General features: G+C 41.7%; 2 protein-coding genes across 3 annotated transcripts; one reads left to right on the top strand and one right to left on the bottom strand.

The window, feature by feature from the left end:
- Positions 1 to 210: 210 nt before the first annotated feature.
- Positions 211 to 11,536, top strand: ccdc191 (coiled-coil domain containing 191). Its single transcript, XM_079361280.1, has 17 exons — positions 211 to 477; positions 1,029 to 1,067; positions 1,310 to 1,445; positions 1,562 to 1,717; positions 2,532 to 2,710; positions 2,813 to 3,036; positions 3,462 to 3,606; positions 3,700 to 3,890; positions 3,980 to 4,232; positions 4,725 to 5,146; positions 7,017 to 7,108; positions 7,438 to 7,520; positions 7,622 to 7,723; positions 7,880 to 8,023; positions 9,143 to 9,295; positions 10,071 to 10,225; positions 11,151 to 11,536. The coding sequence occupies exons 1-17, from the start codon at positions 403 to 405 to the stop codon at positions 11,290 to 11,292; spliced, it is 2,691 nt and encodes an 896-aa protein (XP_079217406.1). The 5' UTR covers positions 211 to 402; the 3' UTR covers positions 11,293 to 11,536.
- On the bottom strand, positions 11,398 to 17,479 carry zdhhc23b (zDHHC palmitoyltransferase 23b). 2 transcript variants are annotated; one of them, XM_079361259.1, is made up of 5 exons: positions 17,165 to 17,479; positions 14,849 to 14,998; positions 13,668 to 14,354; positions 13,078 to 13,245; positions 11,398 to 12,564 (listed from the first exon to the last, which is right to left on the bottom strand). In XM_079361259.1, the coding sequence occupies exons 2-5, from the start codon at positions 14,986 to 14,988 to the stop codon at positions 12,291 to 12,293; spliced, it is 1,269 nt and encodes a 422-aa protein (XP_079217385.1). In that variant the 5' UTR covers positions 14,989 to 14,998; positions 17,165 to 17,479; the 3' UTR covers positions 11,398 to 12,290. The 2 variants fall into 2 exon arrangements, with proteins under 2 accessions (XP_079217385.1, XP_079217384.1); XM_079361258.1 differs by having other exon boundaries at positions 14,849 to 15,002; positions 17,165 to 17,477.
- Positions 17,480 to 17,500: the final 21 nt, after the last annotated feature.

Raw genomic sequence — 17,500 nt, 5'->3', positions numbered from 1 at the left:
AAATAAAAATAACCAATGATATTTCTTAAGTTGCCTTTTTCAGTAAATTTTCTAACACAATTTGACTCATTTGGAGGATTGGACGACGTTGCTATGGTTACCAGAGAAGCGAATGAACGACAAAGAAAGCGTAGTGGGACATGTAGTCCTGAAATCTTCAGATAATTGTAAAATAAGTCTATAAACTGGGTTAACCCACTACATTACCCAGTATCCCATGTGACAGTGATGGCAGTTAGGCGTTCAGTTCGTGTTTGCTTTGGTACTTTGTGGTGACTTCTTTGCATGTTATGTTTGAATACATTTGAACTGTTTTTCCCACTAAAAGTAGAGTTTGGGGGGAAAACATATCTATAGTTTGTAATCGATTACAGGAGCAGAGAGTTAAATATCTCCAAACAGATGACGTTCTCAGGTCACAATCCTCACCTGTTTAACTGGAGCAAGCTCGGAAAGAGTCAAACATCTGCACACAAGGTAAATTAAAATCAGGAGTTATAAGGCTTGTGTAATAACTGTCAAATCAACTGTGGCTGACTTTTCTGAATAAATCATTCAAGATGAAAAAAAGCAAAACGTTTCTGTAAATGTTAACGTTTTAGACATTTCCCCCATTAATATCAAATCTCCTAGACCTAGACTATTTAGCATGATTGTAAAATTGTCCCTATTGGTTAATACTATGTATGAAGGCATTGTTCATGACGGGACAACTGTCATATAAATGGCCTCTTTCAGATTACTATAACCTACTCATGCCTGCATGAGACAGAGATAGCAGAATCCCTCCCAGCTAAGCACCAACTTCTGGACGTCTGGGATATGAATTTAAAGTAATCTGCTGATTCAAGGGAACAGCTTAGCTGTCCTGTGAAATAATTTGCAGACATTAGGGCTATGCTCAGACTTTAATATGCACACAAGGCTTACAGCTCAAGGTATCTGCAAACTGAGAAAAGAATTTCCATGGACCTTATTTCCATGTCCTTGCAAACTTACTCTTGAATTTGTTTTTCTTTTATGGACAGGTACATGTGAAAAACGGAGATATTGATCAGTGGAGGAAGGTGAGAAAACATATTGTGAAGCTGTTAGTTTACATTGTTATGATAGCTGTTTTTGTATTTCTGTAATATGTTTCTTTTTGATTTTAAAGGATAAGTGGACAAAAAGGGACTTTAATTTAGGGATGTTTTCTGTGTTGTTTTTTTTTCACCATTTATGGACTGAGCAGTAATTAATCAGTAATTATCAGATTATTGATAGTTAAAATAACCTCAAGTTCATGGGTCTGTGTTGTTCTATGCAGCGTGTGGAGATGGCTTCAGAGTTGGCTGTATCCAAAGTCTTCTCCAAAAAGAAACCTCATTCAGGCAACAACAGCCTCTCGATGCCTCTGCACAGCTCTGACCAGTTAAGAGACCATGATGACGCTTACAGTGAAGGTAGGTCAGCCAATGGAAAAAATAACAAGGGGCCGCAGGAGAAGTGTTACGTTTAATATAAAAGGTTCAATCTGGGCAGCAGCAGGGTAAAAAAAAAAGTGGTTGTCTTTTTGCAGCTCAGGCTCTACTTGGTGATTGGCTAAGCAGTAAGTTGCGCCTGGAGATGGAGCTGGAGGAGGAGGAGGAGGATGACACAGTGTGCTCTGCTGGGAGAAGTCCTGTTGCATTGGCTAGTGATCAACCTGCTGACCTGAAATACAACAACTTTGATGGTATGAATCAAGGACAGAAACTGTGCTTCATGTCCAATTTATATGTTCATTGTTTGAATTCATCAAGCCTTGAACATGATTTACTTAGCAATAATTTAGAAAAGGAGGTTTTATATTTATATTATTTACGGTAAGGTTTGTACTAAATGCTTCTACAGTGCATGCCTAATGTTCTGAAATAAACATAAACAGCTATTCAAACTATTCACAGACTACACAACAACAGAAGTTTTGTGCATTTATATCAGTCTAAAACAAAGTCAAAGTCTGACTATCAGGTTATCACAATTATTTAAAATGGATCTTTTCCTTTGTTCTTTCTTAGTTATTTTGATATATGTGAGTATGATTTGAAAATCTACAAGCAGGGATGTTACAATTGCTTAAAATACATATCAGTAATTATTGAATATTTTTTCTTTCTTTTCTGTTTTATTCTCTTTTGACAGTGTGCTCGCTTTTGGTATTTTAAGTTCCATAGTCCCTCATACAGCAGATCCATACTGTAATCTTGTGACTTTTTAACAAGTGACTGGCAAATCTGAAAAGTTGCACAAAAGCGGTTTAAAACCTATTAAATTCTACTCATACTTAACAAATGTTTTTTTGTGATCGATAATCTTGCAAAGAAGCGCTGACTCTTGGTTCAATGACTTTCACACTGTGGAAGGGAAAGGATTTTCATCAACAACCTCAGGTTATGCTCAGGTGATGCTGAATAACAGGCAGCAATAATTTAAAGCACAAAGGTACATGGATTTATGTATCATGGGGCTCTTTCAGATTTCACATATTACCCCTTTGATTCCCATAGATCTATACAACTGCTTAGCTGAGGAAGAAGAGCAGAGTGCTGTTAGCAGCTTCCTTCAAGACCTGATGGAGCGGGAGGCGCTTGACTCTGATGCTATGGAGGAATTGACTCTGGATGTAGGACAAACAAAGAAGAGGTTTAGAGACCCGATTGTGACCATGGAAGCTCGACACTTGCAGGTGCGCGATTTCCTAATTACTCAAGACACAAATGAGATGTGAAACAATGTGTGAAACATAGTTGTTCTGAATTAGACTAATTGTCTGTGGTTTACACTGAAGGTGCGGGAGAACAGGGCACGGCGGGAGGCTGAGAGGCACAGACAACAGAGAGAGAGGGAGGCGCAGCGGGGGGCCAGAGAGGAGGCTAAGAGGAGGGAAAAAGAAGTGGAGAGGAGGAGGAAGCAGGATGTGCGGAGGCAGGAGGAGATGGTACAGCAGGAGATGTTGAGGCTGCGACGCCAGATGGAGGAGAGGAGAGGCCTGGAGCATTTGGTTCGACAGAGGTATGGCAAACGCTCCCCTCTGCTGAAGTGGTTTCAGAATTGCTCATAGCTGTAATGACCCTCAGCCCCCCTTCCCAGGTTTCATTGTCTGGTATTTGCTCCAGTGGTTGACAGTAATCTCTTCGACAGTAAGTCTTTGATGTGCCAAATCCATGACCCAAACTATTATTGTAGGAGTGTCCCTGTCGAGGGAACATAAGCCAGGGCCATGCTGCACAGCTCCTGGAACAGGCTCGCCTGTTATCACGCATTGACTATTTCCTCTCCTAACCATCCAAGAATGTTTAACATATTGATTTAAAGCTTGGCTGATTGACCTTTGCCCTCCCAACCATCCAGTAGTATGCATGCTGTTGCAACCTTTGGCAATGACTTTAATCCTTTATATACTGCCCTGGTCTACTGCATGGATTTTTTTTCAACAGGGAGAGGGAGAGAGTGGAAGGACAGAGGGCAGCAAGAAGCCTGCAGTCAGCTCCTCCACTACTTTCTAAACAACAGCAGAGGGGCACAAAGCCACTGCATAATGAAGAGAAAATTATGACCAAGATTCACATGCATGACCTCAAGGTAACAACCTGTGACTGTGTGTGTCAGGTTGCGTTACAGGTTTGTGCAGCAATTGTAATGTTTTAGATCTGCTAACTCGTGCTTGTTTTTCAGTGCTTGCAGAAGCATTTCTCTGGATGGTATTCTGTAGTGTTGGATCGAAGGCTGCGTTTGGGTAAGGCCATGGCCCTCTGTGACTGGAAGACACAACTTAGGGCATGGCGAGCATGGCGGGCAGTTGTGTGGGCTCAGCAAAGGCAGCGAGAAGTGGCAAGGACAGAGGAGGAGCTACGAGCTGAAAACAGGCAAGAGCTAAAAAAGACATAATGCTAAAGAGCCCTTAAAGCGGTCCTTCTATAAAATCTGCGTTTTAAAAATGCAATATTTACTTTAGACAATGCCAGCAGGCTGCAGAGAGTGACAGGAGGCGGTTGTTACGGCGATTCCTGAATAACTGGCATCTGCTGTGTCGGATGGAGAAGGAACAACGAGAGCTTTTGGCCCAGCAGCAGGAGACAAGACGCAAGATGACTGCCTTAATCAATGCAGCAACAACAGGCAAACTCAAGGCCACGGAAACTCCAAAATATGAGCATATAATGGCCCTACCTGAGGCTGCATCTACAAAGCCAGTGAGGACGAATAAGGTGAGAGATGCACTCAAAATCCTCATAATGCCAAGAGACTGAGTCCAAACTGAACAGAAAGTGTTGTTTTTCCAATTCTTAACTTTTCTTCGGAGGACCTGAAAGTTTCTCAGCAAGTCTGAAGGAGCAAAAGAAAAAAATTCCTGCTGAAAAATTCACAATTCCGGAAAGAGGGAGTAAAAAATATGTAGGGGATGAGAAGGTATAGCGCAGATAGAAAGAATAGCAGAAAGAATTATAAAGCAGTAGATGAGGCATAGTTGTGGACCAGAACCTGAGGGGCAGAAGAAACATGAGCAGAAGATTGAACTTGGAGGAGTTCATGTTGAACGGGTCAAACGAGAGCCCTGCTGCTTATATATTTCACAACTCCTGAGGCTCAGTTAAGATTAAGGAGCTCAATACATTATCCATGTTTCTCCCCTTTAGCCGTGACTTGACTTTAGTTTTGTTCACGACTTAAAGACACCATCTCCATTTCCACCTCTGCAGGAAGTTCAACACAAGTCAGGCCCCTTGACCTCTAACACTTGTGCACCGCATCAGAGAAAGGCCCCTGTGGGTGCTCTGACACAGCCCACTGAGCCTTGGCAGGTGACCCGACATCATGCAGCACCGAACGCTGCTGAGCTCCACGAGGTACGGCGGAGAGGTGAGGGCGATGGCGTGCCCTGTTTAAGGAGCACCGGGTCTCTGGGCAGCAGGTTTGAGAACAGACATGCCGTGCAACAGCAGATCATCACGCAGCAGAGGAACCTGCTGAAGGAGCAGCAGGAGCAGATCACTCGGCTGAAGGAGGAGCAGAGCATGGTGAGCCTGGAGCTGGACATGGAGAGAACTGCACAACTTACCCAGCTCTCAGTACTGCGAGGCCAGAGACCAAAAAGTCACAACACTGAGCCCACAGACCAGAGGTAGACTCACTTTGAAAATTCAAAGCAACCAACTTCTTGATTGTTCAGTTCAAATATAACGTACAAATGTTCATAAGTAACTACTCAAACATCAACTAAAGGCGTTTTACTCTTTAAATATAATATACCCGAGTTCATTGTCAACTAAGTGTTTTCGAAATATCTATTCAGTGTTACAAATGTTGACCTTAAAAAGTTTGAGGATTTTTCTTACCCAGAAGGTCAAATGGTCTCCATCTTGGAAAGGAAAACCTGACAACACTAATGTTGTTAACCCTAACCCACTAATGTTGTAGTTAACTTTGGCTTCAAAGTTAAATACAACATCACTTTGGCTTATGAGGGTTTCCAAAAAAAAAACCCCATCAGTGAATCCTTTTGAAATGTTAATAAAGCTACTTGTTAAGACCAGCTTTACCTTTACATAACGTTTTTTGCAACATAAGTTTAGGTCCGAAATTATTCACCGTTCTTTATTCATACATCAAAATATTCAAGTTTGACATCGAGACTAAAATACGCTGCAATAATTCCTTGTAGTTTTTTTTAATGGTTGTTAGTGCAAAACATTTTTCTATTGAGTTACTATTTTTTGACAGAATAATTTGTTAATGATAATTTACTCGAGGCTCGGATGGTGGATAAACGTATCATATTAGTCAGGAGGATGTTCTCGTGTGATACAATTATCCAAAAGGTTAGTGCCAAACATCATTATTTTAATTTTAAAAATATAGCGCTTGACATTAGATGAGGATAGCGTGAACGGAAGTTAATCGGACAAAGTAGAAATTGAGAGCGGAGAATGATGAAAAGATCTTTAAAGGATGAAGAATGGGAGGAGGTGAAACTGACACCAAATTAAAAACATTACTCCTGCATTTAAGTTTTTTAAACAAAACTATTATATTGACTAACTGATTAAATATCTGTGTTTCTGTTATTTAAACTGTTTCCACATCTAAACATTCCGGGAGTAAAAGTGAATCAGTGGTAGAGTGGTCCGTGTTCAACCTCCAGCTCCTGCAGCATCGAGGTCACATGTGGGCGTGTCCTTGGGCCTGACACTGAACCTGCATAGCCAGCGCCATGTAAATGAAAGACATAGTAGCTTTTTTTAGTGTGTGTGTGTGTGTGTGTGTGTGTGTGTGTGTGTGTGTGTGTGTGTGTGTGTGTGTGTGTGTGTGTGTGTGTGCTCCAAATGAAATTCAGGCTAGCTCGCTCCACTTTCAACTCTGCTGACTAATGGAGAATTTGTTGGCACGTCATTGTCTGTGAAAATCTCAATAGGTAATGGAGGGTTGAAAGGTTTTTTTTTTACCCAAAAACATCCTTTTAAGATGATAACTCATATGTGTGAAATAGTAGAGACTTAATGTTTTCAGCAGCTACAGCGTGATGAATCGGGGTAAAACTCATTATGTTTTAATAGCCTTCCCTTTTGAATACAACTTGCACTGGGGGGGATACAAAGAGCACAATACAGAGAGAATTTGAAGCTAGGAGAGTGCTAAAGTCAGGAGGTTGTGAAAGATCTATCTTTTTTTTCACTCATTGTTCATTTAATTATATATTCATAGGATGCCAAATGAAACAGGCTTTTGCATACATTTGAAAAAGTTGAACAGACTTATAACCATCTTTCTAAGAGAAAAAGAAAATGTTTTAACTAAACTAAGTCTAAATCTAAATCTTAAAAAAGGAGTTCAAAAGATTTAGATTTAGACTTAGTTTAGTTTACACCTTAGCTAGGTTTAGGTTGGCTGTCTGAATTGAAAAGTTTCAGACAATAATCAGGAACAGGTGAGGTTGTAGACAAGGTTATGACCAGCCTGTGTTTCTGTATCAATGGCTTTTGTTACTGTCGCAGAGCACAGAGAGCTGCTGGAGGAGCTGAAGGTGTCTGTGCACCTCAGAGGAAAGCTGTCACGCGGCAGAGATGTCCACATCCAATCATCACGGGTCAGTCTGCAGACTTCTTCACTTAAAAGCATACACATACGTCATGCAACGTATTTCAAACCTTGCATGTGAAACTCATATATTTAACAAGTGGCAAAAGAATGCTGTGGCTCTTCTCTCAAAAAAAACGTATAACCCTGACTCACAATAATGAGGAATAATTTGCATGTACATAAAAGCCTTAAGGTCTGAAATGATTCAGTGGAAGCGCTTGTGTGACGCTCGCTCTGACTTACGTGTTCAGAATATAAAGAGCGGAAATATGAAATTACAATCAAATATTCACTGAATATTGTGCTACACTCACCTCTGTCTCTCTCTCCTTGAAGCCATGGAGGCTCGTGCACATCAACGGGCAGAGAGGAGGAAGGAAATCGAGGAAGTGAAAAGGAGGAAGGAAGAGGAAAAACTGGTACAAGTTGTTGTCTTTTTGGACCACCACACTGTTTCCAAAGACGAGCCCGAAACAGTAACGTAAGAATAACACAAATTGACATGAATATCTCTTTCCAGGCTGAGATGAAAGCTGCCGAGGAGCAGAGGCAGAGGGAGGAAGAGGAGGAGAAACGCTTAGCAGCAGAGAAGAAGAGAGAGGAGAAAAAGCAGGAAAGAGAGGTAAAAGTATATATATATATATATACATACATGCATACATATATATATATATCTCTCTCTCTCGAGGATATATATATATTCTCTGAAACTCTAAGTGGCATAAAACATCTGACAAATTGGAGACAATTTAAATGATGTCACTTTCTTTCTGTGTAGAGGGAAGAGGAAAATCTGAGGCAACTGAAAAGGCAACAGGAGCTCCTTCAGCTGGCACGCCAACACTACCACAGAAACGTACTTCTACGTCAAGGCCTGGCGCCATGGAAACGCCTCCTACAAGTCAGACAACGCAACATAATGGTAATTCACCTGTCCTCTAATCCCACCCACTATTGACCCAGGAGGTGAGCTTGAATTTAACATTAACTTTGAAGGGCACATGAAAATCCTAATTGAACAAGGCACCGTGCGAGGAGCTCATCAAGCTTTCCATCATCACACCTCCTCCCGCAACAACAGCATCACAATCAGGGGGGAGGGAAGAATTGTGACCTTCAACTGTAAATCCAAGTCCAGAACACACTGAGGTTTGGAAGGATAAAAAGCTTCCTGCATGTTGCTTATACACAAAAAAAAACATACATTTTTCTTGGCTGTCTGGCTTGGTGGCTGGCACTATAAAAGCACTGTGTGTGTACTGAAATCTGCTCAAAGCAGATTTAACCGTGATAGTGGTGTCTTGAATGTTGCATTGCAGCTTCAACATGGACGGCAGGACCAGACGTGTTTTAGATATTTAAGTTCTTCAAACAGATAGAATATTAACTCTGTGTATGTTTGCTTCAGCTGCCACTTTGTATGCATTCATTAGTTTGTACCTATATCACTGTTCCTGAAAGGATTTTTCTTGATTATCGTTTATTCATAATGTCAGCTGGCTGCGAAATATATTTTTTCACGAGTGTTATGATGATAAGGGACCACCCACCACATAACACCCAGTCTAAAAAGAAAAAATTGAAGTACTGGTCAAATTGGCTCCAATAGAAATACTCAGAATCAAAATAAGCATCCCAAGCCAAAGATATAAAACTTGCTCAAACTCTTGGATACTCAAAGAGGACAGAGAGGGAACATATCCAAAGCATGTGAAACATGCTTATGCAGGATTGACCGACTCCAGCTGTGCTTTGACAAAATTGCCTCTATGAGCATCAACATGCTTTCTCGCCACATTCTCTGATAGTATCTCCATTAAGTCTTCAAAATGTTTCCGCGTCCGCACAGTACCACACAAAACCTCCGGTGCATTCATGTAACGTAGATAAATAGAAACCCGCTGTGCTGAATGTGCGACGCAGTCGAAGACAGGCGGCTTTTCATTTGACACCGCTCTATTGTTTTCGACCTGGCACATGAGATTGAGTTTGGATGCATTCATCAGCGCATATCGACGCTTTTCTTTTCAATCCTCGCCAGCTGGCAGACCATCACCATAATCTCGTCCTCCTGAGGCGCTGCACACAAGGATGGCTGCAATCAGCAAGAGAGTCCCTGTCTGACAAGGAAGCTTCTGCTGACCAACTGTACCAGCACATTTTGCTACAGAGGAGCTTAAGCTGCTGGAAAAGAGTGAGTGTGCACACAGCACACACACACACACAAACACAAATGTCATTAAAAATGATATTAAAATACATTATAAAGATATGTTTTCTACCACCCACAAACTTTGAATTTACTGGCCGTATTTGTCATTATTCACTGTCATGTAAGTCTTAACCTTGAAACTTGAGCCTCTACCGGAAGGAGCCCACTTTCTGTCCCCAAATCAAAGTAAATGAATAGATAGTGTCCACAGTGTGTTCACACAGGATGGCAGTCTCCCCTATCAACTACCAGAGAGGATTTTCTCCTTCTTCTCTAATGTCTATAAACTACCTGGGGGAATCTTTTACTGCTCATGAAATTGACTGAAATTAATATCGATGGCTCATTATGACATATGAAAATAAATGATGTCATCAGCAACAAGGCTGATTAGTTCTAATGGCTATTTAAAATTGTTCCTGGGCAACAGGTGTCAGAAAAAATGATAAACTGTAGACTTTTAAAACAGCTTTTTGTATTATTATTTTGACATTTAGTCCTGAAAAATGGACAGCATCAGCAAAGAGATAAGACATGCTGCTTGGTCCACTGATCGCTCCAAAGTGTACACAGTCTGAAAGGAGCTTTAAGCCACTTCCATCCACAATGTGACGCTAACTTGGACATGTGTTGATGTGGATTCTCCTGAGAAAGAAGGTTTGGGTGCTTCCCAGCATTCCCAAGGTTCAAAATAAGGACCAACATTCATGATCGTACTTCAAACTGTACCTGTAAGAGTGATTGTTGCCCGTTGCAGCTAAAGGACTGGCGGATGATTCAAGAGGAGAGAGCTGAGCGTTATCATCGCACTTGCACTCTGAGGAGGTTTCTGCTGGCGCTGCTGGACCATGTGAGCCAGGAGAGGCTGCTGGAGTGGGACCGTCAGGAGCTGTCTCAGGAGCACAATAACAGGTTTGCTACCTGTGAATTTCCCATGTTAAGTTTGCGGATGCTGCAGTGTCCCTTAACACCCCCAGAAACATAACCCACTGACGAGGCGTGATGTTTAAATTGGGCCCAGTGGCTTTTCAAAGTTTCACTACGTGTGTACATATAACAACACCGTCAGTTTGATGATTAAAATACTGTTTCTCCAGTTCCTAGAAAACATCAAATCAGTTTAAGTGAGGAAATTCAAGGCCTTTTTTCCACTTTCAAGATTGACTTTAATAATGAAGTGCTATGAGAAAAGTTTGACAGTGTAAGATCTTCAAGCTTTGACAGTTCATTGTCTTTATGTTTGCGTCGACCCAAGAACTTAGTCGTAAATGAACAAACATCTGTATCTTCACTGTAATGTACGCGTGTTATACAGTCCTTCCTTTATGTTATAAATGTAGTTTCATTAACCAAGCAGGCTGATGTGAGTGTAAAAGTAATGACCTATTTATATGAGCTCCATAGTTATTGAAATATTTCAGCACAGACACACTGGAAGTGTTATTCTAGGTCCCACGTGGAGTCTTACAATAAGATAAGTCTTTGGGAACGTTTCACATTTGCATTTAAATAGTTTAAAAGTAGAAACACATTTAACAGTGTTTTTTTTCATCCTTTTCCCATTGTGATCTAAATGAATATTTACTTCAGCTGCGGTACAATGATTTCATACTTATTGTCATAAAATGTTAATGTAAATGAAGTTCAGCTTTAAAAGTCAGTTTAGCTAAATGACCACAGTCTGTATGTGTATTTCCACTGGCTGCCAACGCCAATAAGCCTGCAGTGACACCGTGGAAAAACTCATTAGACCTCATCAACCCAGAGGTCTCCATAATTCATTTTTTATGGCTAACTTACTTGTTCCCGTCTGTCCCTCCATCTGCCTGCACTATAGACGGGTGCAGCAGCGATGCTTCCTGGCCTGGAAGCAGCTTCCATGTCAGCTGCGCAAGGAAAGAGAGAAAGAAGTGCGACGGGAGAGGCTGGGCCGGAAAGTCACTCAAATTCTGCCTGATTTCTGCTCCCATCCGCTGTAAAGACTCTGGAGGAAACCATCACAGTCAGAGGAGCGCCTCAAGACCACACGGACAACATCTCAGTTACTTAGGAGAGGACACAAGTATGCACACTTTAAGAGAACACACTGCTTATTCCTCACATTTATTTATCATAAATAAAGACAATAAACACGGGCAAACCCACAAAGTGCTCAGGATACAAATAAAAGACTTTCAATCTCTTTGACAACTTATAAAAGCAGCGATAATGATAACTTCTCTAGCTGACATTACTGTGAATTGTAATTTGTTTTTCAGAGTTGTTTCATACAGTTTGATGTAGCTTAGGAGTAAAGGTGGCTATTTATCCCCTCATAACCGGCAAATCATTTATTATGATAATTCAATGATACGCAGTAGAATTTAATGAGCCGGATTATGTGATTAGTGATGTATGACTCTGTGACAAATAACCACAACACATTTCATGTGTGAAGTCAGGTGTCCTGCTTGGTGAGGACTGTGGTTCGGAGTTTGTAGATGTGGACCAAATGTTGCACGCTCCGTGCAGGTTCGACCTACTACGGCTCTGACAAAATTGCCCTGATGAGCATCAACAGACTAATGGTTCTCTCGTTTTTTTTTTTTGTATGATGTCTCTAAGCAAGGCACTAGAATGTATGGGAGACATAAAGACAATTAAGACCAGGGAAGACCATCAGCGTGACGAAAACGGTGACGTTTTCTGGGCATGAGAGGTGAAATGAGGCAGCTGTGAAAGGCGGTTAGAGTGTGAGTGGATAAAGCTGCATAGAGGAGATTCCAGTTATCAGTGACATTAAGAGGAGAAAATGTATCTCACTGGGGTGTGAAATTATTGCTATGTGTCAAAGTCAGGGCTGCAGTAGCCGGGTGATATCAGTCATGGAGGCTGTGGAACAGCAAAGGAGCCATGCTGCCATCAAGTGGACGTAAACAGAACAGCAACCACAACCTCGAAACTCATTTTTTTGAAATCATGGTTGTGTAACAGTCTCTCACACCAGGTCTGTTGCAGCGGGAGAGGGGGGATTAAGGTTTTCCCCCATGGTCATGAACTCGGCCCAGTTGTCATAGAAACCTTGAGAGTAGATGCCAGTGTCCACGACGAGTCCCCAGCAGGCGCTGCGAGCGGTTTTGTCTCGCAGGGCGACTCGAGCCTCGCGCTCGGTCACATTGTAGCAGACGTTGATGACCTGAACCACCAGCAAGTGGAGCAGGCCGCCCGTCACAATACTACAGTACCAGGCACAGGTGAAGCAAAGAGCGGTGCTGGAACACAGACAAAGATAAAAGTTGCTCAATTCTGCAGGAGAATCACAATGAAACAAAGCACAGATGGCATGTAGCTGACATTTCAATGGTCAGTTAGTCTCTGTAATGGTTTCTTGGTAAAAGAGGTGTACACATGAAACCAACCAGCTTCAATGTAAATGCTACAATGTAAATGAAATTACAATTTATTACATATTTTTGCTTTGTGAATTTATTATTAAAAAAAAGGTGCTGTATGACCAATTTAAAATCCATGAGAGTAAAAAAAATGCTAATATTTGTGATGATAGTGAGAACAACTTCGGCGTTTCATATTATAAGGTTGAGCTAATTGTTCTGGAGGTTGAAATGAACTTACAGAGGTGACAGAACAGATAGTTTTAACTCTTAATTACACTGCACTCGTGTGTTTCTCTGAGGTGAAAAAAAAAAAAAAAAAAAAAGGTGTTTGGGAAAGAGGGAATCCAGTTACCCGAGTGCATCAAGTGTGGACATGTTTTTTCTCAGTACCTGTACTGGTTGTAGACCCCCGGGCAGTACAGCAGGGCTGTGAATAGGTGTTGTTTGGGACACACACTCTGCAGCACAAGGCTGATCCCGTACAGGGACGTCGACAGGAACAGGACGAGTGTAAGCAGGAAGCTGCGGTGATTGGCCTGCCCCACACAGCCGTTAATCCTACTCAAGCAGCGACAGGAGGGGACACACAAACACAGGTACACACACAGGTAGACAAAACATTGAACTGAGACCACAGGGTTACATTACTGTACACACATGCAGGACCAGACACGTACTGTAAGTGTATGAGCAAATATACATATGTGCACTTGTTGCTGTAGTTAACGTTATATTGACTCAATAACAAATCATGTCAATGAAGAAAGAGAAAGTTGCTAACACTGTAAAAACACTTCCTGGAAAGAAGTACCTAGCTCATTGGTATTTTTTTAAAATGTAAAGGCTGCTTTGTATATTTATTAAACAATTTGTATTGAAAACAAGCAAGACAAATAAGAACACGACAGCGTTTGAGATGTGAGACAAAACAAAGGAACAGTGCTGACAAGTCAGGCGAGAAGAGATTCGAGAGGACGCACCAGACGCAGTGGTGGTCGAGGCGCAGCACGCAGACGCCGCAGATCCGGCAGTGTCCGGCCCTCGGTGGCCGCTCCACTCTGCACACTGGGCACCAGTTCCTTTTGTTCCTTTCCTTCAGCTCGTCCCCCACCGGCTCCGTCAATCCTGCACGATTGGATACCATGGTCACTTCCTGCCTCCCCCCGTTGACTGCGGGGTCTCTGTCTGCTAGAGGGGCGTAATATTTCACCGTGCTGTGGACTGATTCTTGATTTGGACGCAAGATGCCAGGATCTCTTTTTGTGTGGATAAGGGCCATCAGGGTGAGTAAGACACCTACTGTTACCACCGTTAGCTGCACAAGGCCAATACTCCCACTTGGGAACACCTCTGTGATGAAAAGGTAGTACATGTACGCCAGGGAGAAGAGGGCCAGGCTCAGGAAGAAGAGCGTCCGTCCCTTCTTGCGGTGTGTGAAATAGTAGTACCACAGCACCAGGACTGGTAGAGCGGTCATAACCACCATGCCAAGCAGGTAGTGGAGAGCAGCCAGGCGCAGCAGGACAGGAAGAAGAACAAGAGGAGGGATGATGGACAAGTCCACTTTTCGGGCTCCGCCCCACAGCCAGGGAACGCGCAGGCGGTCTGTGACCACTGCAGCCACCTGGGACATGGATTCAGATTTCTGAGGCTCCCTCTTGAGAAACCTGAGGAAGTAAAAGAAGGTTTAATTCTTTTCTTTGAGGGAAGAGGCCTCGTAGAGCTAAAGAGTTGTCTTTAGCAGCGTCTATAGCAAGGAGCTGTATTTATAGGGACTTTGACTTACAAGGGTTCAAACAAACTAATATATATATATACTGTATATATATACAAACTAATTTTTGGGATTTGCTCTCCTGTATCCTACATCTGTCTGTTCGACCACAGTAACCAGCAGCGACTGGAGAAAATTAAATAAACAAAGCTTGCTGCTCTGCTGGGTTTTCATTTTGTGCAGTTCTGCTTTAATGACAAGACTAAACTGCTGACTAAAGTTTATCCTGTGCCTGTCTGTTATTTGTAAACATGCACTATATATATATATATATATATATATATATATATATATATATATACACACACACACACATTTTACGATATAAGAAAAATCATCAGTTAAAATAATCCTGAGCTGCAGGTCCATCCAATAAATGTTTCTCACCTGTCGCAGGCATCATCCAGGTCCTCGCAGTCACAGAAGCAGGCGGCTATGTGGCTGCGATCTCCGTGTGTGTTCACATACTCACAGCAGCACAACGTCTCCTCCTCCTCCTCCAGCACCTTTTTGCCTCTCTTCTTCATGGCAGACAGTCTATCTGAGGATTTAATCACATTTAATTTTTTTTTTTTTGGTACCATTATAAACCGAACTTTTGTGAGCATTAGTGTGATGGATCAAACTGAGCTCAGTGTCGGCCTAAGCAGCAGATAAAGTAGTGCTAAAGGCCCATTTGCAGTACTGACCTTTTTTACACAGCAGCAGCTTAACAGCTCTGCGAGTGTGTTTTGGATGGTGGAGCTTTTCCAAATACGTTTTCACATCGCAACACTGCAAAGTGGGCCCTGCTCATTTGACCATAGCCAGTCCACCTCCCACCCTCACATCTGTCACACATCTGTCAGGCTTTAATGATTTGACAGCAGCTCAGCTGTCTCAGCCTGCTGCTTGTTTAAAGGGGTAAACGTGGATTCGAGCTGAGGTGAGCTTGGTAGCAGCATTTACAACAACTGCAGGGTTTTTTTTTTTACTGTTCCCTTCACAGATCGCACGACTGAAGTACACAAGGTGGGATTAATCCTTCAAATCATTTACATCTCACTCTGAACTATGTCGGTCGAGGGCATTGAACTCGCCTCTGGATGTGCTAAATCATGGCATGACTTGGTGTGTTGTGTTTTAACAATGTGCGAGCGGCTGATTCACCGTAATTAGGTCAGGACTCAAGGTCAGGAGAGGTCACCAGCGTTGCCCAGATTGGGCTAAATGAGTTGAGATACTGCTGTGTCAGTGTGAGGAAGTCAAAAGCAGCACATCTGCTCCCTGACAGATAAAGGAATAAAGCAGCAAGGATTCACAGCACGACTGTGGCGCTCTGCAGCCCTGTGTCCTGTTTCTCCTCAGACTGGTTTCTGTCCAGCATGTAGAAACGTTTGACTTGCGAGTGCTGCAGGAAAACTGGAATTGTTAGCAAATAAATATTCCATTTTTGTAAAATATTCAGCAGTATGACAGAACATTCACAGATGTCTAATGATTGGTACAGTAGTGAAAAATGAAAAAGCATCTTTTTTTAATCATTGCTTCTTTAAGCGTATAACTTGTGCTGAATGGATTAGTTTTTTTTCTGTCTTAGGTCGTATAATAACTCAATATTGTCAGATCTAAACCATGTGATGGATAAAACAAACGTGTTACCCTGGGATTTAAAATTAGGGTTTTGATTATTTCCATTCAAAATAGTTGATTAGGTTAAAGGCCCACTAACACCACTAACACTTATGTTAAATGTTTCTTTTCTCATTTATAGTTTGTTTTGTTTAATACTTCTGATTGATCAATGAGGGAACTTTACTGTCTGTTAAACTCCCTTTTGAACAGACTCAAAAAGATGAATCAGATCCATACAGAAAACAGGGCAGAAGAAGAAACAGGTTTACAAACACAAGAAGAGTAATCAAAAATATTAAGAAGACGTGCACATTAAAGGATGCAAAATAATAATAATGTTAAGAACTGATTCAAGGTTGATTAACAGAAGTAAAGAGGGGCAATACACTTCAACATTTAAAAGATGTTGCAGCCATTCACACAACCTCACCATTATTTTAATTGTCCATCTTAAAGTAACAGCAATGATGATTGCTTTTTTTTCTTTAAGAATATGGTGTTTATTTTACATGGAGGCAGTTATCACAGCAGCATCAGAATAATGACTACACTAACAATAATACTATTATAGTATATTAGTATTAGATGTATTAAAATAGTGCTATTATATTAACTACTTTCTGAAGGGGTGAGTGGGTGAGTAGTACACTTGTGCTGTTTTATTTGCAATAACCTCCCCCAAAAGACTGAAATATCAGCAGTAATTTAGGCTTATAAATGGACGTTATCAGATGTTATTGAAAAGTATTTAGTCAGTTTATTTGACAGGTTTATGTAAATCTTTGACAAAATAATATGAATTTAAGACTGCATCAAAGATACGTTTAGGGACTTAAAAGGGACTTTAGGGAAATACTGTCCGCCCATGATGACTTGTTTTGATCTTAATGTGTAAATAAAGTCTCACTGTCACTCGTGTTTGTTTTTATAAAGTTATATCTGTTGAACACTGAAGGTTGGTGATCTTCTGACAGACGCTTCATCACAGACTCAGTTCACTCAAAACCAGACAACAAACCGCGGCAGAATACAGCACATGTTAGTTAAGACTTCATTACATAAACCAACCCAAACATAGTCACCACATACCTGAACACTGAGTGACTACATGCCGACGGTTTCAGGTAAATATCGACTAAAGGTTTCACTCCTCCGCCAGGCTCCTCACCGGAAGTCTTCTCGTGGTAACGCTGTCGTATCCGGTGTGTCTCAAATCAGCGACTTAACGCTCAGCTGTCACCACAATAAAAGCATATGCTAGTATATTTGTGTTTTAACTGTTGGGGTTTAAAGGAAAACGTCTCTCAAGGGTCCGGTCCGGGTCTGGGTCTGGGTCCGGCTGTAGCGTCGAGGGAGATGTGCTGCGGTTTTCCTCCTGACGTCACCTGAGGTGGACTCTCCCCGCCCAGGACGCACGAAGACACC

Source organism: Symphodus melops, assembly GCF_947650265.1.
Source record: "Symphodus melops genome assembly, chromosome: 14".
Lineage (NCBI taxonomy): Eukaryota > Metazoa > Chordata > Actinopteri > Labriformes > Labridae > Symphodus > Symphodus melops.
Note: the sequence above shows the minus strand (reverse complement) of the source record. Positions and strands in the feature narration are given on the sequence as shown.

What these genes read in the sequence shown, in the direction of transcription:
- ccdc191 (XM_079361280.1), top strand. Translation starts at nt 403, where the DNA reads ATGACGTTCTCAGGTCACAATCCTCACCTGTTTAACTGGAGCAAGCTC. An exon ending in TTCACATGCATGACCTCAAG is followed by an intron (nt 3,607 to 3,699) that starts GTAACAACCTGT and finishes CTTGTTTTTCAG; the next exon opens with TGCTTGCAGAAGCATTTCTC. An exon ending in GAGCTACGAGCTGAAAACAG is followed by an intron (nt 3,891 to 3,979) that starts GCAAGAGCTAAA and finishes TATTTACTTTAG; the next exon opens with ACAATGCCAGCAGGCTGCAG.
- zdhhc23b (XM_079361259.1), bottom strand. Translation starts at nt 14,988, where the DNA reads ATGAAGAAGAGAGGCAAAAAGGTGCTGGAGGAGGAGGAGGAGACGTTG. An exon ending in CTGGATGATGCCTGCGACAG is followed by an intron (nt 14,355 to 14,848) that starts GTGAGAAACATT and finishes TTACTTCCTCAG; the next exon opens with GTTTCTCAAGAGGGAGCCTC. An exon ending in CTCGACCACCACTGCGTCTG is followed by an intron (nt 13,246 to 13,667) that starts GTGCGTCCTCTC and finishes CTGCTTGAGTAG; the next exon opens with GATTAACGGCTGTGTGGGGC.